This window comes from Hemiscyllium ocellatum, chromosome 20 (assembly GCF_020745735.1).
Source record: "Hemiscyllium ocellatum isolate sHemOce1 chromosome 20, sHemOce1.pat.X.cur, whole genome shotgun sequence".
Lineage (NCBI taxonomy): Eukaryota > Metazoa > Chordata > Chondrichthyes > Orectolobiformes > Hemiscylliidae > Hemiscyllium > Hemiscyllium ocellatum.
In genome coordinates, this window is record NC_083420.1 from 51,257,784 (window position 1) to 51,283,303 (window position 25,520).

The window sequence follows — 25,520 nt, forward strand, 5'->3', positions numbered from 1 at the left end:
TAATTCTGGAGATGGTGGCAGAGGAAAAATTGTTTGTGACTATCACCATGAAAAGGCAACAAGGTTGGATTGTCCATTTTCTGACACATGACAACATGCTAAAGGCGATTGAAGAAAAACTGGAGGGATGTCCACTAAGAGGGAGAAGGAGAATGATTATGTCAGATTACTTTAAATTGAAAATGGGAGGTTTATAAGAGCAATTTAAGAGGAAAGTATGAGAGATAGAGTAATGAACAGAGAACCTGTCCTTAGGCCGACTTATTGCTACATTACTAAAGAATATTAGTGAGCCAAGTGGGTTTTTGCAATAAGTCGACAATTTCATGGTTACCATGATTGATAGCTGGACATTTACATTGAATTAACTAAAGGTAAATTTCCAACAGTGTAATGGCATTTGAATTTGTGACTCCAGATCACTAGTGAAGGCCTGCTTCAGTTGAACAATTTCAGATTGTAGCCACTTCCCCTATTTTTTCATACAGACATTAACATTGAAAATATTGGAATCATTTACAACTTAAGAGTCATTTTTATCCCATCAAAAGCTTTGTCAAAAAGATCAGTTTAAGGAACATCTGAAAGGAAGATAGTGAGTTGGGAAGGTCAGGGTGGATATTCCAGAGCTTGAGCAAGGCTGACTAAAGACAGACATACCCTTTTGAGCATCCGCAGTCCTCACTTTTGCCTACAATAATTCAACGGCATCTGGATGGGTTATATGAATAGGAAGGGTTTAAGAGGGGTCTGGACCAAATGCTGGCAAATGAGACTACATCAGGTTGGGATGTTTGGTAGGCACAGATGAGTTTCCGTGCTGTATAACTAAGCTTACAATTCACGACTGCATTTGCCAGGAAATAAATACGCTTCAGAAGGACTTCATTGATTACAAAACTGGGATGTTTGAAAGATGCTAAATAAATGAAAACTCTCTCTTTACAAGTTTCGAGACAGGAACATTAGTCATATTTATTACAGCAAAGAAACTGATTTGATGGGAGTTCTATGTCAGTTCAATAAATAGCTAGTATATTGCCATTTAGTCTTGGTTTTGTTTATTCATTTGAGATTTAAATACCACAGGCTAAACCATTTATTGCCCTCAGGATGTTGTTAACCTCCATAAACCTCTGCATTTCCTGTGCTGCAGGTACACCCTCTGCTGTTTGGAAGGCATTTTCAGGATTTTGATTCCAGCATCTGTAGTTTTGTTTTGGCTCTAACTAGGATTTTGACCCAGCAACAGTGAAGGATTGATGATATTGTTCTAAGGCAGAATATTGTGTGGCTTGGAAGGGAAGTTGCAGGCAAGGGTTGCTATACACCTGCTGCCTATATTTTTCCAGTTGTTAGACCTCTCAGTTTTGGAAAGTGCTGTCAAAAGCCTTAGTTTCTGCAGTGCATCCTGTGGATGTTACACACTACTGCCACTGAGTATGAATGATGAAGGGATTGAATTTTTAAGATGCTGGATGGATGTCGATCAAGCACCTGATTGGTGTCAAACTTTTAATATCGTTGGAGCTGCATTCATCCCAGCAAATGAAGAATATTCCATCACACTGGTTTCTTTGAAAATGTAATGATATAATAAGAGGTAAATGGATTCCTTCATATTTCCAACTAAGAAAGCAGTCTCAGTGGATGAAGATCCTGTCTATTAGAATTTCAATTGTTACAACCAGACCAGAACCCTTAAGCTTAGACCCTAATCTCTTTCTTATTTTAAAGGCAAATGTAAAGTGCTGTGATCCAGATGTAATTCCACTGGTCAAATTATTCATCATTAAGCAAAACAATTTAAACATCCTATAATTAAAATACAAAAAAAAGAAAAACACAATAACTTAACTGTTTTAGAAAACTTGAGAATAATAGATACAGTAATTACTAATTAACTGCTCCAATATAGTAACATCCCATGAATACATCACTTGGCAAAAAGGCAAATTCAGAAATCAGATTTTCTCACGTACAACACCTACAGTAAGGAAGAGAAACCCTAGCTTCTGGCTGTAACAGAGAGGGCAAAGACGCTTCTACTTTAGCAGCTTCTGCTGAATCCAAAAGCGAAGAAAAACCTAGAAATCGTGGTATGAGCGAACTGCCCACACCCTCCCAGGCTGCTTCTATTGTTCCAACTTTTAAAAAAACTTAAGCCCTCACAAGCTATTTACATTACCACAGAATACTCAATACCTCTCGTTCAATCTCCCTCAAATTAGCACAAAATACACCTCCGAAAGCCACAGTATCGTCACAAAATCCACCACCACATGGTCACTTTGAGTCATAGAGATCTACAGCACGGAAGCAGACCTGTCAGTCCAACTCGTCCATGCCGACCAGATATCCTAACCTAATCTAATCCCACTTGCCAGCACTTGGCCATATCCTCCTAAACTCTTCCTATTCTTTTACCCATCCAGATGCCTTTTAAATGTTGTAATTGCATCAGCCTCCGCCACTTCCTCTGGCAGCTCATTGCATACTACCCTGTGTGTGAAAAAGTTGCCCCTTGTGTCCCTTTTAAACTTTTCCCCTCTCATCTTAAACCTATGCCCTCTAGTTCTGGATTCCCCCACCCCAAGAAAAAGACCCTATCCATACCCCTCATGATTTTATAAACCTATATAAGATCACCCCTCAGCCTTAGATGCTCCAGGGAAAACAGCCCCAGCCTATTCAGCTTCTCCCTATAGCTCAAATCCTCCAACCCTGGCAATACCTTGTAAATCTTTTCTGAACCCTTTCAAGTTTCACAACATCTTTCCGATAGGAGGGAGATCAGAATTGCACACAATGTTCCATAAGTGGCCTAACCAATGTCTTGTAAAAAGGAACAAAATAATCCAAGTGCTGTGTATGAGTACTTCTTTTTAAAAAGAAATGTCCACATTAGCTTCTCTGTTACATTCCTTTCTTATCCAACACACACTGGAATCAATCAAGTAAACATGTTACCTGTCACCATATAGATAATGCTGCTGCTCTATAAGCAGTCATCGATATATAGAAGAGCTAACGTGCATATTTTCAACATTGTCAAGATGTTACTTGGTGGCTCATTGTGCCTTCATCTGAGTTTCTGCATTATGAAGAAAACTTTGACCCACATTTTCCCGATCATCTTAATTGAGGCCTCATGTTGCTGTGAGGAGCATCACTCAATTTAAAAAAAAATACAAGAACCTTAAACAAAACCTTTGAAGCAATCCATTTCAACAATTGAGGAATAGAAGGTAATACTATGAACATACTGGGAATGAGATTAAATAAGGACACAAAACAAGGCAGATTTTGTTAAAAAATATTTATTAAATTGGATAAAAATTAACACATGACAATCATAAGGTAATTTAGGTTTCAAGAGTAGAATTTCTGCAACTTTTATTGCATTTTTCTTCTGCCACAAAGCTAAAAGCTTCTTTCCTATAAAATGTGATAACGCACAGGGCAAATCAATAAGACATCCTAGCAAGTAATTCTACGTGACCTAAAGTAACCCTCATCAATCATTATTTTGCTAATCCAACAGACATATTTGTTTCCAAGTTTGATATCTAGCCAGGATTTTCTGTTGGCTTTCACATCAATGTGAGGTTGAGTATCAGAACACTATTCCAGTGCCTGGTGCGAATCCATTCATTGAAATATGACTAAGGATGTTCTCCGCTCCTTTCCCTACCACTTTTATATACATAAATCTCAAATGTCTAAATTCAGAGCATCTCAATAACAGCTCCGCTAGAGAAAAGGATCAGACTTGTATTAGACACTGAGACCAACCAAATTTATGGTTCTCTACAGAGAACAGCAGATCTGCTCAATGCTTTGAATGGATGCTACCAGAATTGAGAGGTATGCCTGTAAAAGGCCTCTAAAAACATTACAAACAGCTTCAGCTCAATACATGACTCAAAACTGCCCTCACAATTGGAGAAACAAAAAAAAAGTAATTCACAAATTGTGAGATATAAAGATCACAATCTAGCAATCTGCTTTGTTCTCTCCCTCAGTTTCTTGCCAATTAAATCCACTGCCAACTCTGTACTTATTTTCACTGAAAAAGTCGGAGCTGAAGGACATTAAAGGCTATGGCTGGAAACATTACAAGTAGAAGCTATTCAAAGTAGCTTTTCTTCACGGTGTAGTGCTTCCTGACACCAAACTTTAAAACAGCGCACATATTTCAGTAACAAGTGTCACAATGTGCATAAAGGGGCTCGGGAGGTGGGGAGAAAAAAAGATAAATTAAGTTTTCCAACTCCCAACCCCATCCAAGAATAATGTACATTCCAATCAGGGCATTAATAGAACTGGAGAGTTTTCCAATGTGTTGTTCACCAATGACTCTGCTACTGACCGCTAAGAAATGCCAAGTGTCCTTTGGTACATCGATTAGCATAATGTCCTTTCTCACCACACTGGGGAAAAAAACACAAGAATTTATTTCAAGATCAGAAATCGGTAGACTACAAAGTCGGTTATAGAATACAATAATAGCAGCACACATAGGTCATCATTATTAGGTGTTAGATTCTGACAGAAGCACAATGAGAAAATTCACACTCCACTCTGTTTCTTTTAATTAATAAAGAAGCATTAACTAGGACAACACAATTCATTTTGCACTGATCCAAGGATCAATATGCGATCAAATGATTTTTCCTTTCATAAGATATACCAGATATAACGCTGAAATATATTTTAAATGAAGTAAACGCATTTGAATGTTGATAATAAGTGTACTAGACTGTATGTAATAGGTGAAGTAAGAACCCATCATTACCAAATCAAATGGGGTCAAAATATTCCAAACAATGGCAATTACAACGTCGATGTGACCAAATGCCCTCTGAAATAGTCTAGCAAGCCACTGAGTTGTATCAGTCCTATGAAATCTCAATGTAGAAATGAAGCTGAATGGATCAACAGGTATCTATCTGGGTACTGGAAATGACCTTTCGGTTCAAGACAGCAGCTCACCACTACTTTCTCAAGGGCAACTAGGGACAAGCAATAAATGGTGGCCAACCAGCAACACCTATCTCCTGCAAGTGAATAAAATAGCAGTGCCATGTGGTTAACCTCTGTTCCTATCTCTTGTTTGTTATATTCAATATACCAGACTTGTACTTCATAGATTATTTCCAAGTAAATTATCACTAATGACTTTTCAAACTTAATTGTCCTCAATAGTCTGGAATAAAGTACCAGAGTGAATGACACTCATAACTCAAGTCAAAGCAGCTGGCTTGATCACAACCCATCCATCATCTTAAACATTCACTCACTCCACAATGGGGAGTAAAATGTACAATGTACAAATGCATGCAGCAACTTGATGGATAAAAGCAGCAGATGAATGGGAACATCAACACCTGCAAGTTCTGCTCCAAGCCAGAGTCCACCCTGATTTATACAGTTCCATCAATGTAATCGGATCAAAAACATGGAACTTATTGCCCAACAGTAATGTGGGCATACCTATACCAAATGGACTGAGGGCCAAACGTAACAGGATTTGTTTAGTTGGGAACATGGTCGCCCGGACTAGCTGAATTGAAGGGTCTGTTTCCATGGTATAAAGAGAGGTTAGCATTATGTTCCAGAACAATTGACAATGGGTGATGAATGCTAGTCATTAAAAACGGAGGGTATGATTGCTTCATTAGGTGCATTCTCCTTAATATTGTCTCTACCAGAGTTTACTCATAGAATCCCTTCAGTGTGGAAACAGGCGATTCAGTCCAATAGTCCATACCGACTCTCTGAAGAACATCCCACCCAGACTAACCCCCTACCCTGTAATCCTGCATTTCCCATGGCTAACCCGCCTAACCAATACATACCTGGACACCACAGGCAAATTAGCACGGCCAATCCACCTAACCTACACATCTTTGGACTGTGGGAGGAAATCAGAGCACCCAGAAAAAACCCACATAGACACAGGGTGAAGATGCAAAGTGCAAACAGTCACCCAAAGCTGGAATCGAACCCAAGTCCCTGGCGCTGTGAGGAAGCAGTACTAGCCACTCAGCCACTGTGCCCTCACCTAAAAATAGTCAATCAACATTCTCCTATCACAATGCTGGCTCTCCCTTAAATTTGCATTCTTGCAAAACATCCCGATGAGTGAAAGATATGAAGCTTCGCTTTCAGCAATACACCCATGAGTAACTAAATCATCTTCACTTCTAAAATTATTTCTCAACAACAAAGAACCATCAAGTAGCTGGCATTCACCTTATAACACGTGACTTGCTCTAATGGTCTAGGGCCTCGATTCGACAATGTCTGAAATTGAGATTGTTGCACTGATCCACTTGATTGCGTGTTTGACTTCTGCTGCCCTACAATTATGTTGGTGCTAGGTATCTGTACCAGTGAGGATGACCGCTGAAGAAACGGAGTAAGACTCTGCTGTAAAGAGAGAAAAAAAAACATATTGGCACAGGATTGCCTAAACTATGCATCATGAGCTGATATGCAACTTGGTAAAAATATTTTAAAAATTACAATGCTAAATTTAAAAAAAATCAAACTACATAAACTTAATTCTCAGTCATACTGGTGTATCTCCAGATTATAGCCTGAACCCATGACATTTAAGACAAGAGTGCTATCATTAAAGTCAGGTTGAAATTTCTAACGAGTCTGTTTGAGAACGTGGCTGAAGAGTTTCTGTGCAGAGGAGATGACCTGGGGGGTGCAGTGAGAGAGGGACTCACTGAAATCCTTGTAGAGGGAGGAAGAGAGCTTCTTCAAGGAAGGCATCCTTGTAAGAGGATTCGCAGTAGGTTAAAATCTTCGAGTAAAAAATGAGGTCTGCAGATGCTGGAGATCACAGCTGCAAATGTGTTGCTGGTCAAAGCACAGCAGGCCAGGCAGCATCTCAGGAATAGAGAATTCAACGTTTCGAGCATAAGCCCTTCATCAGGAATGATGAAGGGCTTATGCTCGAAACGTCGAATTCTCTATTCCTGAGATGCTGCCTGGCCTGCTGTGCTTTGACCAGCAACACATTTGCAGCAGTTGAAATTTCTAACCTCCTCTTTAATGGTTTTTAAAATCATACTTTAGACAATTCAGTCATTCATGAATTTCTTCCTTCTCTGAGATTATTAGCAACACAAGGATTAAATGTTGCTGTAGAATGATCTGTAGGTGCTAGTAATACCACACAACCGTCCATTCTTCACCCCTGAGCTCTAACAGGATAGGCAGGCTACCTGAGCAATTGTCCAGGACCAGGCGATCTGGAACTAAGTCCCATCTGGTCCCAGAAATCATAATAAGATGTTGTAGTTACATCTCTGAACAAGATGATAAGAAAATATCTATCTATTGTCCAGCTTTATTCTGTCCTTGCTCAACCCAATACTGTTTAAACTATTGTTGTTTTAGCAGGAACAATAACTCATTCTGGCGAATGGTTAATGAAACCAGTATAATACTTACTGGGCCCTCTAAAATAGCAAAGTACAAGGATCATTTGGTGTTTTTTGCTCTGTATGATTTAGTTCAACACCATATATCTAGATACTGTCCTGTTAAGATGCAGTGGTAACACAGTTGACCCCAAGGACATAGTATAGACGGAGAGTGGGAGCCGAAAGAATTTTGGTGGAGTTGACATACATCTTTAATACCCAGGAAGGGAAAGTAAAGCAACGCAACATAATTCAATCGCCTGAAAAAATACAATCACTCTGCAAAGGCTGAGGACAGAGATTCTTCCAGATTCATAAGCTATCCCAGCAATTAGTGAATGGGAGAGAGTAGCGTAGCAAATAAATAATCTTGAAAAGGAATGGACCATAGCTGAGGCTCACCTTTTGAAGTATCTGTTGCTGTTGCTGTAACGGTGGTTGGTCAACACCAGTACCCATTGGCAGCTCAAAACGAGGACTGATCAGGAGAAAATAAAAGCAGTGTCATTCTCAACAAATCCCTAGAGCCACCTGCATGGAAGGCAAGCAATGAAAAAGGCCAGCATTGAGATCCTGTGAAGTACTTTAATTAAGGTCAGTGCTTCCTGACACCCAGGGCATATGCACTAGAGGGTGATGGGAATCTGGAATGCACTGCCTGGGAGAATAGTTGAGGTAGGAAACCCTAACTTTTAAGTAGTGTTTGGATAAGCACTTGATATATCAGAACATTGGGCTGGAGATTGGGACTAGTTTAACTTTGTCACTGCAGACTCTTTATGTACTGTAAGATTCTAGAAGTGAAATCTTTCAAATATATTTAAATAAAAAATGATTAAGACCTAACAAATACTTAAAAATGGAAAGAACAGAATGAAAGAGTATATTGCTGAATAGGAAAAAAAAAGTTAAACAAAGTAGAATTATCTTTAAAAGTCAGCTTTCTGTTTTGCTTGTTCGCAATTTGAGAAAATCAGAGGTGAGGATGTACAGTTGACATTCGCAATAGGATCACTAGTGTCAGCAGACATATCGGTAATTAAATCAAAGCATAAAATTCGAATAAAAGGCTTATGGCTTCTTGCATTTCAGTTTAACATGAAGGACACAGAGGTTCAATCGCACCTGCACTGACTTCTCAAATCAGCATCATTACCTCGTACCAATCACTTGCTTTTGCCCCATTCCCTTGCACTTTGTTTAGATCCAAATAATCATCTAATAGCCTCTTGAGTGTCTCAACTGAACCTACCTCCACCACAGTTTCAACGGTGCATTTAATATACTTCCTACTCATTGAGTGAAAAAGATTTCCTTATCCCTTCTTGCTTTCTCTGAAAATCAATTTATATCCACGTCCTGACACAGAGTCTGCAAATAGAAAAGAAGCCACACGGCCCATTGAGTCTGTGTTGGTCAAAAACAACTACCTAACTATTCTAATCCCATTTCCCAGTGCTTGCCCCATAGTCTTAGGTGCCTCGGATATATCTATGCACCCAGACATTGATTCCTCCACCAATAAAAAAAGTTCCTTCTTGTCTACTCTCTCCCCTCAATTTTTGTACATCTCGATCATATAGTTCTCTCAATGTCTTTTGCTTCAAGGAAGACAACCCCAACCTCTCAATCTCTCATCATAACTGAAAGTCTCCAGCCCAGGGAACATCCTGATAAATCTCCTCTACACCCTCCACAGCTATCATATCACTCCTATAAACGCAGACTCTAGGACTGCACACAATATTCTAGCCATCATCTAACCAACATTTTATACAGTTCCAGCACAAGCTCCCGGCTCTTAAACTCTTGTGCCTCAGCTAATAAAAGTATCATATAATCACTTTATCTACCTGCCAGCTACCTGAAGGAACTGGTGAAACAAGCTCACCAAGGTTCCTTTAATCCTTGATACTTCTCAGGATCCTACCATTTGTCATGTATTCCCTTACCTTCTTTGTCCTGTCCAAGTGCATCATCTCGCACTTACTGGATTAAATTCCATTTGCCACTCATCAGCCTATCAAGATCCTCCTGCAATATCTAAAGTAATCTTCCTCACAATCTATCACCCCACCAATTTTCCTATCATTTTATAATTATGGGGACAGATAGTATCCTTTGCAAGCTGGATATGGAGTCCTGCATGATGTGTTGCTTGCCTGGTGCCAGGGTGCAGGGCATCTCTGACCAGCTTGAAAGGATATTGGAGTGGGAGGGAGAAGATCCAGACGTTGTAGTCCATCGTGGCACGAACAACATAGGCAAGGCTAGGAAGGAGCAACAGTTTAGGGATTATCAAGCATTAGGAAGGAAATGGAAGAACAGTTCCTCGAGGGTCCTAATCTCTGGATTACTGCTCCAGCCACATTCTAATTGGCATAGGGATAAGAAAATAAGGGAAGTACGGTCTCCACATGGACCTATCTGGAACCAGTGTTCTAGTGAAAAGGATAAATAGGGTGGTCACTAGAACTTTAAACTTGTGAGTAGGGGAAGGGAAAGGGAAAGCGACAAAGTATGGAGTCAAGTAGAAAGATAAGCAGCAGGTTAACGCCTACAAGGTTTAAGTTCAACACAGACTAGGAATGAAGCAAAAAGGATGGATAACTTAAGACGTATTACTAGAGATGTTGGAAGTCACGAGGCTAAGAAAATTAGCAATAAGGAGCTTCACTTGAATGTTTGTAGTATTCGTAACAAAGTAGATGAATTAACGACCCAAATCATCGTGAATGAGTACGATATGGTAGGCATCACAGAAATGTGGTTGCAGAGAGCTCAGGACAGTTAAACATCCAAGGATCGAAAAGACAGGGAGGTGGGCAGAGGAGGCGGGGTTGCCTTGTTAGTTAAGAATGAAATTAAATCTATGGCACTGAATGACATAGGGTCAGATGGTGTGGAGTCTGTGTGGGTGGAGTTGAGGAACCACAAAGGCAAAAAAACCATAATGGGAGTTATGTACAGACCTCCCAGCAGTGGTCAGGACCAGGGACGTAAGATGTACTGGGGAATAGGTAAGGCAAGTCAGAAGGCAAGGTCACGGTGATCACAGGGACTTCAATATGCAAATACACTGGGTGAATAATGTTGCCGGTGGAGCCAAAGAAAGGGAATTCATGGAATGCTTACAGGATGGCTTTTTGGAACAGCTTGTGATGGAGCCCGCAAGGGAGCAGGCTATTCTGGACTCAGTGCTATGTAATGAGCCAAACTTTATAGAAGATCTTAAAGTAAGGGAGGCAGCGATCATAATATGGTAGAGTTCAGACTGCAGTTTGAAAGGGAGAAGGCAAAATTGGATGTAATGGTGTTCCAGTTAAATAAAGGTAATTACAAAGGCATGAGAGAGGAACTGACGAAAATCGACTGGAAGCAGAGCCTCATGGGAAAGACATTAGAGCAATAATGGCAGGAATTTCTGGGTGTAATTGAGGCCACAGTGCAGAGGTTCCTCCTAAAGAAAAGAAAGATTCTCTGGCAGGGGGTATTAGACAGCCATGACTGACAAAGGAAGTCAGGAAATGTATCAAAAAAAAGAGAGAGCTTATAAAGTGGCCAAGAGCACTGGGAAATCAGAAGACTGGGAAGACTACAAAAACAAACAGAGGATAACAAAGAGAGAAATAAGGAAGGAGGTGATCAAACATGAAGGTAGGCGAGCCAATAATATTAGAAATGACGGTAAAAGTTTCTTTCAATACATAAGAAACAAACGAGAGGCAAAAGTAGACATGGGGCCACTCCAATTAATGCAGGAAGGCTAGTGCTGGGAGAGAAGGAAATAGCTGAAGAACTTAAGTTCTTTGCACAGCCTTCACAGTGGAAGACATGAGTAATAGCCCAACAAATAAGGAGAGTTGGGGGCAAAGTTGAGCATGGTAGCCATTACAAAAGAGAAAATGCTAGAAAAGGTAAAAGGTCTAAAAATTGATCTGACATTCTAGAATTCTGAGGGAAGTGCCTGAGGAAATAGCGGAGGCATTAGTTATGACCTTTCAAAAGTCACTGAATCCAGGGAAAGTTCCAGATGATTAGAAAGTCTCTGTTGTGACCCTCTTGTTCAAGAAAGGATCAAGACAAAAGATGGAAAATTATAGGCTGAATAACCTAACCTCAGTTGTTGATAAAATTCTAGCATTCATCGTTAAGGATGCGATTTCTAAATTCTTGGAAGTGCAGGGTCGGATTAGAACAAGTCAGCATGGATTTATTAAGGGGAAGTCATGCCTGACAAATCTTTTAGAACTCTTTGAAGAGGTAACAAGTAGGTTAGACCTGGGAAAGCCAGTGGATGTTATCTATCTAGACTTCCAAAAGGTCTTTGATAAGGTGCCTCACGGGAGGTTGCTGAGTAAGGTGAGGGATCATAGTGATCGAGGTGAGTTACTGGCATGGATCAAGGGTGGCCATCTGACAGAACGTAGAGAGTTGGGATAAAAGGTTCTTTTTTGGAATGGCAGCTAGGACAAGTGGTGTCCTGCAGGGTTCTGTTTTGGGGCTGCAGCTGTTCACTTGATATATTAATGATCTGGATGAAGGGACTGGAGGCATTCTGGCGAAGTTTGATGATGACATGAAGTTAGGTGGACAGACAGGTAGTTCCGAGATGGTGGGGAGGCTGCAGTAAGATTTAGACAGTTTAGGAGAGTGGTCCAGGATATGGCTGATGAAATTCAACTTGAGCAAATGCGAGGTCTTACACTTTGGAAAAAAGAATACAGGCATGGATTATTTTCTAAACAGTGAGAAAATTCATAAGCCAAAGTACAAAGGGACCTGGGAGTGCTAGTGCAGGATTCTCTAAAGGTTAACTTGCAGGTTGAGTCAGTGATTAAGAAAGCGAATATAATGTTGTCATTTATCTCAACAGGGTTGGAATATAAAAGCAGCAATGTGCTTCTGAGACTTTATAAAACTCCAGTTAGCCCCCATTTAGAATACTGTGTCCAATTTTGGACCCCACACCTCAGGAAGGATGTACTGGCACTGGAGCGTGTCCAGCGGAGATTCACACGGATGATCGTTGGAATGGTAAATCTAACATACGATGAACAGTTGAGGATCCTGGGACTGTGTACCTTAGAGTTTAGAAGGTTGAGGTGAGATCTAATAGAAACTTAAAAGATAATGCATGGCTTAGAAAGGGTGGATGCTGGGAAGTTGTTTCCATAAGGCAGGGAGACTAGGACCCATGGGCACAGCCTTAGAATTAGAGAACGGAAATGAGGAGACAATTCTTCAGCCAGAGAGGAGTGGTCCTGTGGAATTCATTGCCAAGGTACACAGTGGAGGCCGGGTCTTTAAATGTCTTCAAGGCAGAGATTGATAATTTCTTGAAATCGCAAGGAATTAAGGGCCGCAGGAAAGAGTGCGGGTAAGAGGAGTTCAAATGCCCATTAGCCATGATTAAATGGCAGAGTGGACTTCATGGGCCGAATGGCCTTACTTCCTATGTCTTATGCTCTTATGGTCACTTGCAAACTTACTGATTAATCCTCTTACATCTAAGACTAAACCATTTATAAAGTTGCCACAGTCCTCAAGGACCATAGGGTTACTCTCTTCTCAGAGACAATTGGGGACTAGTTTAACCAGACTCTTGTTTTTGCTCCTTTTACAAGTAGAACAGTTTCACCTGAACTACTTTACCGAGCCCACTCATTGAAGCAAAATACGTGACTCACAGAACTCTGACTTCATAGCACACCATTAACAATGAAAGCCCTGCTTAAGCATCCTATTCAGGCACCCATTGATCTGGAGTGTAAACACTGCCCGCAATTAATTAAAAATACATAGAAGCTACTCAACCCTGAAGTGCACTCTGTTAATCATTTTAGATCATGGCAATTTGTGCCTCAAGTCCATTTCCCTTCCTCAGATCTTTATTACCCTTACATAGCAAAAGTCCAGTGCTGTCTCTCTTGAATTTCAAATGACTCTCAATATACTCAGTATTTTGGTGCATATGATTTCCAATGCCTTTCACGTGGACAAAGTTCTGCCTAATTTCAGTCCGTTGTGGCTCAGCTTAAATTTGAAGCGTATGCCTTGTTCTGTATCTCTTCTGATGAAGTAACCGTTCCATTTCCACCCACTGAAACTAATTACCATTTCAAGATTTTCTTCAGATTACTTCTCAACCTTAGAGAAAGTATTGCTCAATAAAATTATATAGGTTTTACAAATTGATTTGGCAACCTTAAAAAGCACCTATAATGTTAAGTAGTGAATGGCCACAACCTGCAATCAATACTGTGCAAGTAGGTGGCACAGAAAGTTATATGCCCATTGTGTAATACTGCATGACAACTCTAACAGTGGCTGAACACACACCTAATGAAGAACATGTACATAATTTCTGGTATCATTATTGTATGGAAGCAAGGTGGACATCTTGATCCAAGAGAGTGGCAGAACTAATGGCCTGCCCTCATTCCAGTGTCCCTATCTCACTGTGTACTTACTGCATAAATTTACAGCTGGGGCCTTCAGGACAGAATCCTACCAGATAGTTAACACAGATGACGCGCCGTGTGTGTCGGTGCCTACACAGGGGACCTATAACAAAACAAGATTCAAGGTCAGTAATCGACTAAAGTTGTAATTCAGCAAATAACAATCACATACCCATGGCACCACACGATTCAATGGAGTTAATCACATAGGGTCTGACTGATCTTAGCTGTATACAACTCCACCTGCTTTAAAGAATTGTTACTAAACTTTAACACTTCTGTTCTAAAACAACTCATGCTGGTGAGGCACACTTACAAAATTTCTCTCATTTGGACAAGGCACATGTTACAAAAGCAAAATAAAGATGCACTCACCCAACACTGACAGAAATCTCAACTTTAAAACTTCACTCAGCGCAGGCACAGTGAGTTGTGCCACTATAATTGCCCCTGGATTAAGGAGGCAGAAGGTAGGGTTTTTTCCTAAAAAATCACAATATTTTGAATCACCATTGAGTGCCTCCTGGTGAGTATTCCTGCATCAACAGCAGGTTCAACCCAGACCAAGTGCCCAATGGGCCACAACTCATTCCCAGATTGGGATTGTACAAAGTGACCTGCTGCCAGGTCTCTGCCAATATCCCACAAGAAAGTTGTATGTGAGAGAAAACCAAAGGCATCTAATTCATCCATTTATCCACAGCTCACTGCTTACCATGTTTACAAAATCCTCGGTCATACCAGGGGCAGTCTTTGATTTTGGACTCAGGGTCAATGTGTAGAAATGGACATTCCTTATTACTACATTCTCCTAGAGAAACAAAAGGAAGAAATGAAACACAGACCACAAGGAGAAAGCAGCAACCAAAATACCTACAGGTTCTTTTCTACAGGTTTTACTTGGATTCTTTTGTCTTGATGCCGTACCAAAATCCACTACCTTCAAATAATTCAGGAACCAATCCATTTCCTTTCAGAGTACTTCATCTGAACTATGATTTGAAAATGCCGGTGTTGGACTGGGGCGTACACGGTTAAAAATCACACAACACCAGGTTATAGTTCAACAGGTTTAATTGGAAGCACACTAGCTTTCGGAGCTATCACCTGATGAAGGAGCGTCGCTCCGAAAGCTAGTGTGCTTCCAATTAAACCTGTTGGACTATAACCTGGTGTTGTGTGGTTTTCATCTGAACTAAGTGACCTCAAGCTGGTGACAGTTTATTCCCAAACTTAACTCAAGGGTATAAAGAAATTAGATTTTAAACCATATCCAGCTCATTTTCAATGAGATGAACTGTTTCAGGGGACAGATGATGTCAAAAGCATAAGAACAGCTTCACTATTTGCGACATGCCCAAACAGTAAACTCCTTCCTGATGAGGAAGCAGATGGGCTCAAATTAAAAAGCCTACAAAATCAAAATGCATGTGCTACAAACTCTCAGTATCTTCTAACTCAGAAAGGTCAGCTGAAACTTCAAGCAACGAGAGTTCCCACCACCTCTTCACCAACCTTGGTACATTTCCTGCTCCCAATAAAATCCACAATACTGCCTGAAAAGAAACAAAGCAGCTAATGATATTCTTAAACCTTAAATACTATAGAAAACAATATAGAATCACAATGTTACAGCTCTACTATGTAGGAAAACTGTGATGTACTGTTAAAGTCCTATCTCAGTAGAGTCATAGAGACGTACAGCACGGAAACAGACCCTTTGGTCCAACTTGTCCATGCTGACCAGAAATCCTAAATTAGTCTAGTCCCATTTGCCAGCATTTGGCATATATCGCTCCAAATGCTTTCTATTCACATACCCATCCAGATGCCTTTTAAATGTCATAGTTGTACCCACCTTCACCATTTCCTCTGGTAGCTCGTTCCATACACTCACCATCCTATGCATAAAAAGGTTACCCCTTAGGTCCCTTTTAAATCTTTTCCCTCTCATTTAAATCTCTACTTTCTGGTTTGGGACTCCCCTACCCTGGGCAAAAAATCTTGGCTATTTATTCTATTTGTGCCCCTCATGATTTTATAAACCACTATAAGGTCACCCCTCAGCACCAATGCTCCAGGGAAAGTAGCCACAGCCTATTCAACCTCTCCTTATAGTTCAAATCCTCCAACCCTGGCAACATCTTTGTAAATCTTTTCTGCACCCTTTCAAGATTAACACCATCAGTATACTTTGAACCTTGGTGGGAGGTGAAGGTAGTGGTAGAACTAAAGTGATTGTGAGTTAGCAGAGAGGAAATGGTGCCTCTTCCTCTTCTTCTGCAAGGGGAAGAATAGGTTAACCACTCTGCTATAACTGGAGATACAAAGCCTGGTCCTTCCCACCTCCAATTGTGATCAGTCTCTTGGGTTGGTGTGGAAACTATAAGCAGGGAGCACTCACCAAATTTGGAATAGAAATAGCACTCAGGCATCTTGGTCATGTCATACTCGTGTAAGAATTCACACTGATCTCCTTTCTTGCAGAGGCCCCTCAGCCAGTGTTTGCACACCACTGTCTTCTCGCCGCTGATGTGACGAAAAGGGCACATCCCACCTACACAACAAAAGCAGGTTCAATCACCAGATCAGTTCCTCCTCACCAGGGCCCTTTACAGCTTTCTGATGAGGAAAAGACGCAGCGTGGATAGACAGGGATTTTGCAGAAGTAGACTTCTGGTGCACAGGAAAAATCGGTTTACGTTTCACTTAAGGAGCAGCAACTTACACATGTTAAAACGTATGAAACCCACTTGATACAAGGAAAGAAATCCTCTCTCCCTGTGTGGGCACGTAGCCAACTCCAGTAGTGCAATAAGCTAGGAGAAAAGCCCTTCTTAATTGGAAAGACAGGAATTTGAATTGAATTAGCATGTGACTTTCTTTCAGTCCCTGGTGAAATACCTGGGACCCCCACACTCCTGAAACCACAGAGATAAAGAAAGCTCTAAACTGAAATTGACAAGCGTAGGTCAATGGTCCTGACTCACTAACTCTCAGTGGTAACAGATTTATTCAATTATCGTGAAAAAGAAATAGTTTGAGAAAGTGTGCCACACATTGTTCACTTCTGGGCAGTTTAATAAAGCCTTGATGTGAGTTCAGAGGAGATTTACTGGAATAATACAAGGAATGGTGGATTTCAGATAAGGAAGAACAAGAGAGATTGTGATTATTCTCGTTGGAGCAGAGAAGATGAAGAGGTAACCTTAATGAAGTGAGCAAAATTATGGACAGTTTTGACAGGGTTAAAAAGAATATTCTGTTTCCATTAGGTGGTATGTCAGTAACTAGGGATCACAATTTCCAGATTGTCAATGAGAGAGCTAGGTATGGGATAAGGAGAAACTTCAGAGTGGTTAAGGTTTGGAATGCCTTGCCTGGGAGAGTGGTGGAGGCGGATTCCATAGGAGGTTTCAAAGAGTGTGGAATATATATTTGAAAGTGATCAATTCAGAGGGCTATGGAAATAGAGCTGGAGAATGGGACTAGCTGGCTTGCTCTCTCAGGAGCCAGTACAGACACAATAGGTTCAATTCTATGTAAAATTCTATGATTCTACTACATTTTCTTCCCTTCCTCACCTCATCCCACTGGCTCTCTTTGTCCAAAAAAACCATTATGTAACAGAGAAGACCGACTACTGAGCTGTTCTCAGATTTCTGTCCGTGTACTACTTAGCCAGGCACCAGCATATAAGTGTTATCAGAGGAACTGACTTCATGGAAAGGCAACTTGCTTCTTACTTCCTCTGTCATTGTCAAGAGGCACAAACATAGGGGAGAGGTTGGGAAGGAGACTTCAGGAACGCTCTTCCCAACAAGAATACTTCATGCATGATTCAAAATGATGTCAAAACACAAAAGTAGCATCTGAATGCATCGGTGGTAAGAGCTCTACTTAATAAACAGATCAGAACATCACTATAATGAGCAAAAACAGGAAAAACAACAGCATATTGACACTAGAAATAGCTCACCCTTTCCACATGATGCTCTCAGAAAGAATTCACAGACCGCTGCCCCAGATTCTGAGGGAAAAAATAAACATGTTAAAAGACCACTCATTTCAAAAAATTGCATTTACAGTTATGTAGTTTGAGGCCCTCATTTGAATTTTATGAAACATTTCACTGTAACAGGAGACGACCATTCGGCCCCTGATGTCAATCAACAAAACCAGGGCTGATGTGTGACCCAAATGCACAAAACCCACCTCTGGTCCGTCTTGCTCAATAACTTTGATCAATAAAAATCTACCAAATCTGAACTTAAAACTGATCTGGCATCAACTGCCATTTACAAAAGTGATTCAACCATCGCTGCGTGTAGATGTGTTTCCCTAACTTCATTCAAAAAAGTCCTGACAAACACTTAAGCCATGTCCTAGACTGCACAGCATGCAAATGTAGCTTCTTTGTTGCCTGATAGTTACTTATTCCCCCACTCTTGTATGAACACAAGGGTTCTGAATGAATTGTGTTTTGGCAATCTCAAACTGTTCCCAAGATAGCACTAGTACAAAACACACAAACTACTCACAACATGGACAGTTCCCCCTCTCCAAAAAACAAATAGTTTGGACACCTAGTGTCCAGTGATTGAAGAGGAGTGAGAATGATCATGAGAGTTTAGAACTGCTATTAATATTGGTGTAGCAAATACTGCGTTTATGTACATTTTAATAAAACCACCGCACTATTTACATCAATGTTAACAACATTTCAACAGCTGGTACACCAAATGTACAGTATGGAAATGATATACATCAAGAACACAGTCCACATTTCTGCTGGCCTAGGTGGCAGCATTCAAAAGTATCCAAAGTGACACCAGCTCAAAATATATTTATGTCGACAGGTCGCTGAGTAAAGTATGTTTGTCTAATTGTTCTATTCATCCGGCTAATACAAAATTCTACCACACCTTCAGAAGCAATGGCATAAATCATTGCTAAGATTTTCTGGAGAGAAAGATGTGGGCTGACAGGTGCATCTGGCAATTGTACCCAAGAGATATCTTCTTTCCACTGATGCCAACTTGGCATGAGTTATCCAGAAGCAGTAATTCACAGAGCCCTGGCGTTGTTAAGCACACATCTGATCACACCTGTTCTTAAAGGAGAGCAGGGAGGAAGAGTTGCTAAAAGCAATCATTGTAAATGCGAGAGGGGGAATAGACAGAGAGATTTTGTACGGGGGGGTGAGAGAGATAGAGAGATGGTGGGGGGAGAAAAGAGAGAGACTCAGATGGGGGGAGAGACACAGAGAGATTGACAGGGGTCAGAGGGTGGAGGCATACGGGCAAGGGGGGCTGGAGGCACGGGGAGGGGGGCTGGAGGCGGGGGGAAGTGGGGCTGGAGGCGGGGGGAAGGGGGGGTGGAGGTACAGGGAAGGGGGTTACGGGGAAAGGGGGGTGGGGGTACGGGGAAAGGGGGGTGGAGCTACAAGGAAGGGGTAGTTGGAGGTACAAGGAAGGGGGGCTGGGGAAGGGGGGCACGGGAAGGGGGGCACGGGAAGGGGGGGCACGGGGGAAGGGGGGTAGGAAATACGGGGAGGGGGTGGAGATACGCGGGGGGGGGAGGTCGGGTGTATGGGGGATGGGGAAAGGGAGTGGGAGTGTGGGGCAATTGTCAGAGGAAGAGGGGGATTGGGGGCAGGTGATGTGAGGACAGGGATGGGGGAGGAGGGGGAGGGGAGTGTGTGTGTGTGTGGACTGTGAGCGATCCCGTCCGCCCCCGGCCCCCGGCCCCCACTCACTGTCCATTCCCGGGAACGGGAGCGGCTGGGCCCCCAGCTGCTGCTCCACCGCGATCTCCAGCTCGAACCTGATGTGCTCCACGTTGGAAATGAGCTCCTGCATCCTCCCGCCTGAGAGAGCCCGAGGCTTCACTACAACAACCCGAACAACACCGGGATCCGGGGGCAGAGAGCAGGCCGGGCCCCGAGCACCGGGATCCGGGGGCAGAGAGCAGGCCGGGCCCCGAGCACCGGGATCCGGGGGCAGAGAGCAGGCCGGGCCCCGAGCACCGGGATCCGGGGGCAGAGAGCAGGCCGGGCCCCGAGCACCGGGATCCGGGGGCAGAGAGCAGGCCGGGCCCCGAGCACCGGGATCCGGGGGCAGAGAGCAGGCCGGGCCCCGAGCACCGGGATCCGGGGGCAGAGAGCAGGCCGGGCCCCGAGCACCGGGATCCGCTCCAAACGACGAGCCGACTTCCGCATCAAGAGGTGACCCCTTCGCCAGGCACAGCGCCCCCCTCCGCCCTGGAGGACCGGGCAGCGGTGCCTATCCTAAAAGGGGAGACCGTCCCCTCACCGCTTTGTCACCATGGGGAATTTACATAGCACCTTCCAACACCCTCCCATCTACTGCAATGTTTTCTTCGTACAGGCTCATGGGCTACTGCTGCCTGGAGTGCTTTGCCAGAAGTGCTTCCTTCTCAATCACTCAGCTATTCTCTATATCACTTACATACTTGTAAAAGTGTGATTCTCCTCTTTATGTCATATTGTGTCTCGTCTAATAGCAGTTTTACAATTATCAGTATCTCTTGCTTTACAGTGAAGCATTTTGGAGATAATTCCGAAGAGACACCATGTACAAAGACCAGTGCAATGGGGGAAAAAACACTCCCAATGCCACCCTCACCCTGATGGCCACCTTTGTGTGTGGCTGCATCAAGCTGTGCGTGGATCCCCGGTATGCAAACACCAAGTGTCACTATGTACTGAGGTTCTACCTGTCCCCGGTGTTGAAAAGGATGGGCCTGGCCTCGCTGCCGCGGAACGCTCCGAGTAGTTGGACCGTTCCGTACCACCTGTCCTTCGTGGAGAAATTTCTGAAGAAAAACACCTTTGACCACAAGTCCATCAGGAAGTGATCAGCACGTAGTGTCCTTGAGACCCTTCGGGAAAAGGAGAGGGAGGATCCTGTTGAGTGGTTCCCTGAGCAGACTGTCAAAGCAATTTGGCAGAATGCCTCATCGCCAGAACTTTCCAACAAGCACCAAGACATGGCTTGGCTGGTGGTGAGAAGGGCTCTACATGTGAGATCGTTTATGCACGGCCGGACTCTCTGCCGCATCGCACGCAGACCTCGAAGCGGCTGCGGGGGGGACGAGACTGTCATACACCTCCTTCTGGAATGTGCCTATGCAGAGGAAGTCTGGAGAGGAATGCAGTGGTATTTGTCGAGGTTCGTCCCGAGCAGCGCCGTGACGCGGGACTCCGTGGTCTACGGCCTGTTCCCCGGTACGCACACTGAGACGAACATCAACTGCGCCTGGAGGATCATCAACTCGGTGAAGGACGCTCTCTGGGTGGTCCGAAACCTGTTGATCTTCCAGCTGAAGGAGTTGACCCCGACTGAGTGTTGCAGACTGGCACATTCCAAGGTCCAGGACTACGTGTTGAGGGACGCGCTGAAGCTTGGGCCAGCTGCCGCCAAGGCGCAGTGGGGAAAGACCACCGTTTAACATCTGCCTGTCGAAAGAAGATCAGGGGACCCATGCAGTCATTTGGGCTTTGCTGATGCCTCAGCTCAATATGTGAGTGAGAAATGCACAGATCTGTATGTAATAATGAAAATTCTGAGCTGTGTATGTAAATGTGGAAATAGGTATGGCATTGGCATTACCTAATGTACAGTGTATCAAATTATTTTATGAATATTTTATGAATAAAGTATATTTTTGAAATTAAAAAAAATTTTGGAGATAATTCTGATTATTTTTCAATATGTTTGTGCCTTACAGCATAAGGTAACCACCTCACCATCAGACTCTTTCAGTGTAATAGAGCCAGTGTCATGTCTTCAGTAAATCACCTACATGTATGTGATGTCCAGTAACATCAGTAAACACAGAACCGAAACTGTCAGAATTGCTGCATGCAGTTTAAAGATAACATCAGTGATAATTATATAACTGTGTTACATGTCCACCAAAGCAGTATTGAATGTATAGATATATGCATCCTTGTACATGTTATTGGGATCTTTGAAGTCACCATCAGAAGTACTGGAGTATTTTATTCTTCTTAGCCCTTCAGTGCCCAAAGCAAGGAGAGATTTGATGGTCTGTTGTTCTTTGTCAGTTATCTGCTGATCCATAAAGTAAATATTGATTCTTTGTATAATTGAATTTCTGACAATGTCAGTAGATTGCTAGTCTATGGTGAAATGTTTACTTTTCATATGTTTCTTTTTATGACAAATGCGCTCTAAAATGCCAGTTCACAGATCTGTAGTGCTGCTATTAGCTTGTCTTCTCTTTTCTCTATTTTTAAATGTAACTTTTTGCGGTATCTTTTTTCTGTACTTTGTTACAGAATTGATTTCGTAAATCAGGGCTGACCTTCCACATTTTTAACTTGCATGTTTTTAAAAATCAGGGCTGTCCTGGCCTTCTGGAAATTTGATGTTTTGTTTTAAACATTGGAGCTGTCTAGCACTTTTAAACTACATTTCATTTACAGGTTGTAGCCATTAATTTTATGCATATTACTTTACTCTTGATAGCAGTTGCAACTTCAATTCTAATCTCGGACAGATTGTTGGAATACTGTCAGGAAAAAGATTTTTCACAATTGCCACACTATCAACTCCTCAGGCCTTTAGCATCCACTTACTGCAACGAACCCACTGTCACCATTAACTTGTAATACCCATTTACTGCCATCATGACATGTTTTGTGGGTTCGTTTACATGTTCGCCTACATTATAACAGAGACTTACATTCTTAATAAGATAGATGTCTTAATATTTGTTTAGGAGAAAGTGAGGTCTGCAGATGCTGGAGATCAGAGCTGAAAATGTGTTGCTGGAAAAGCGCAGCAGGTCAGGCAGCATCCATGGAACAGGAAATTCGACGTTTCGGGCATAAGCCCTTCTTCAGGAATTAATATTTGTTGACAACAGTAACCACTTACACAGATGCAAATCACAGGCTTGAACACCCAGTCTGGATTTTATATTCATTGATGCTACTGTATCTTGCACACTCACAGTTGACTAACTAAAGGTATGACACTGAACCTTGTGTACACAGTGACTGAAGGAGAGACAGGTACCTCTATACTAGAATGCCACTTTGCCTTATAGGGTACAGGCCTGTGTTTAGAATCTATAGGTAAAAAATGAGGTCTGCAGATGCTGGAGATCACAGCTGAAAATGTGTTGCTGCTTAAAACACAGCAGGTTAGGTCCTGTTCCTTGGATGCTGCCTAACCTGCTGTGCTTTAACCAGCAACACATTTTCAGTTTAGAATCTATACCATAATAAAATACCTTGTGCAAATATATGTTATTGTTGAAGTGGGAATAACATTGACAAGCAAACTGGCAATGAATTACATTTATATAATGCCTTTTCCAACCACATATAAGGCACGTTCAACTAGAGAAGGGGCAATGGGGATGAGTGATCATGAACTTAAGTCAAAAATTGGGATTTGAAGAGAATGGGGATAAAAATTCCGGGGAATAGTATTTGGGAAATCTTGCCTTTGAACACATTCCATGCTGTGGGCTGTTGTTTTCTAAATGTTGTTCCTAAAGTCAAACTCGACATTGAAATCAACGGGAGAGATCAATTGCTCGACACCCGATTGCACCAGGCTGGGGGCGGGGCTCCCGTTGATTGACCCGATCTCTACCAATCACACGGAGCGTTCCGGAAAGAGTGGTCCAATCGCAACCTGGACATCTGTACCGCAGCCAATGGTGCTATGTGTGGGCGGGACACTTCCCAACCGGAAGCACATGGAGACAAATGGAAGGAGCTGGTTTCAAGGAGAAATGTTTATTAAATATCCTCAAAGATGTGTAGATTCTCTACTGTTGGGATAATTTTTGGTGGGTATCTCATCCTGTGTTATTATATTTAGCCACTAGTTCTCTGCAGACACTGACTTTTCATGTCAGTGTAGAAAGTGCTGGAGAAACTCAGCATCTGGGAAATTTATTGATTTATCGTTGTCACATGTGCCAAGATACAGTGAAAAATATTGTTTGTGTGCTACATAAGCAGATCGTATCATACAAGTGCACCAGGGTAGCGGGACAGAGTGCAGAATACAATGTTACAGCTGCAGAGAGAGATCAGTGTTACCATTAAAGAGGTCTATTCAAAAGTTGGGGAAGAAGGTGTTCTTGAATTTATGTGCCTGCATATTCAAATTTTTATATCTTCTGCCTGCTGGAAGAGAGTATAACCAGGGTGGGAGGGATCTTTGATTATGTTGGTTGCTTTCCCGCGGCAGTGGGAAGTGTAGATGGTTCACAACTCTCAGTAGTTTCTTGTGGTCTTGGGAAGAGCAGTTGCCATACCATGCTGTGATACATCCAGGTTGGGTGTTTTCTATAGTGCATCTACGAAAATTGGTAAGAGTCCTTATGGTTATGCCAAATTTCCTTAGACCCCTAAGGAATTAGACATTGTGCTTTGTTGACCATCACATTGATGTGGGTGGACTAGGACAGATTGGTGATCATCATTCCTAGGAACCTGATGTTCTCAACCATCTCCACCTCAGTCAGCACCATTGATGCAGACAGGGGTGTGCCCTCCTCTCCACCTACTGAAGTGAAGGCCCAGCACCTTTGCTTTGCTGCCATTGATGGAGAGATTGTTGGCTAAGCACTTAATTTCTTTGCTATATTCTGTGTTGTGATTGTTTGAGATCCAACCTACAACAGTGGTCTCGTCAGAAAACTTGCACCCCAACACCATTTACAATTTGGCCACATAGTCATGATCATATGAGAAGAATAGAAGGGAGCTGAGTATGCAGTCTTGCAGGGCTGATGTTGAGGATAATACCGGAGGAGCTGTAATTACCTATTCTTGCTGATTGAGCCGAAGGGTCAGGAAGTCAAGGATGCAGTTACAGAGGGGGGAGTTGAGACTTAGGTATAGAGTTAATGTTGCGCAAAGAATCTTGTTCGGAACTGAAGGGGGCCAAAAAATGATGGGCATATGCTGCAGACAAAAAGAGGAGGACAGGATGGAACAGATGGTGATAATGCCCAGTGCAAAAGACAAAGGGAGATTTAGTAATGGTAAAAGTGAGACGTAGAGGCAAAATAGAGGAGTGAAGGCAGTAAAGGAAGGATCTAGATTTTTGTTAACCATTAATACACAGTCTTTTGTTATTTGTATTCTCACTATCTGTTTCACTCACTGTTCCTCCCCTTTGTTAACAGCATTAAAAAAAACACTGGCCAGCTCCCTTCAGTTACTCTTATTCTCACCACATTACCAGCCAGACCTGCTGCGTTTCTGCAGCACTTTGTTTTTAATTTATATCTCCAACATCCTCAGGATATCACTTTTATTGAGTTTTAAATTTCATTATCTGCTATGATGGGATACAGCCCAGATTACCCGAACATCCTTTGGAAGTTTTAGGTTATTCGGTCCACTGACATTAAAACACCATGGAGTCATACAGCACAGAAACAGACCCTCCAGCACAACCAGTCCACAACCAGTCCATGCTCCCAAACTAAACTAGTGCCATTTGTGCTTGACTCATATCCCTTTAAACTTTCCTATTCATGAACTTATCTAAATGTCTTTTAAATGTTGGAACTGTACCTGCATCCACCACTT

At 42.3% G+C, this 25,520-nt stretch overlaps 2 protein-coding genes across 4 annotated transcripts in view; one reads left to right on the forward strand and one right to left on the reverse strand.

Annotated features, from left to right (window-relative positions):
* Nucleotides 1-3,304: 3,304 nt before the first annotated feature.
* cpsf4 (cleavage and polyadenylation specific factor 4) lies at nt 3,305-19,777 on the reverse strand. 2 transcript variants are annotated; one of them, XM_060840853.1, is made up of 8 exons: nt 19,668-19,777; nt 17,889-17,939; nt 16,314-16,466; nt 14,625-14,720; nt 13,919-14,012; nt 7,848-7,923; nt 6,259-6,432; nt 3,305-4,433 (listed from the first exon to the last, which is right to left on the reverse strand). In XM_060840853.1, exons 1-8 carry the CDS (start codon nt 19,768-19,770, stop codon nt 4,365-4,367), a joined length of 816 nt encoding a protein of 271 aa, XP_060696836.1. In that variant the 5' UTR covers nt 19,771-19,777; the 3' UTR covers nt 3,305-4,364. The 2 variants fall into 2 exon arrangements, with proteins under 2 accessions (XP_060696836.1, XP_060696835.1); XM_060840852.1 differs by having other exon boundaries at nt 6,259-6,435.
* A 3,888-nt stretch (nt 19,778-23,665) lies between these two features.
* Nucleotides 23,666-25,520, forward strand: part of ptcd1 (pentatricopeptide repeat domain 1) — a 28,785-nt gene continuing 26,930 nt past the window's right edge. For both annotated transcript variants that reach the window (XM_060840353.1, XM_060840352.1), the window contains exon 1: nt 23,666-23,761. The gene's annotated coding sequence lies outside the window, so the exon portion shown is untranslated. The remainder of the gene's footprint in view (nt 23,762-25,520) is intronic.

Coding starts and splice junctions, on each gene's coding strand:
- cpsf4 (XM_060840852.1), bottom strand. CDS start 19,770: ATGCAGGAGCTCATTTCCAACGTGGAGCACATCAGGTTCGAGCTGGAG. Junction 14,721..16,313: donor CTATTTCTATTCCAAATTTG/GTGAGTGCTCCC, acceptor TTGTTTCTCTAG/GAGAATGTAGTAATAAGGAA. Junction 6,436..7,847: donor AGCAACAGATACTTCAAAAG/GTGAGCCTCAGC, acceptor CTCTCTTTACAG/CAGAGTCTTACTCCGTTTCT.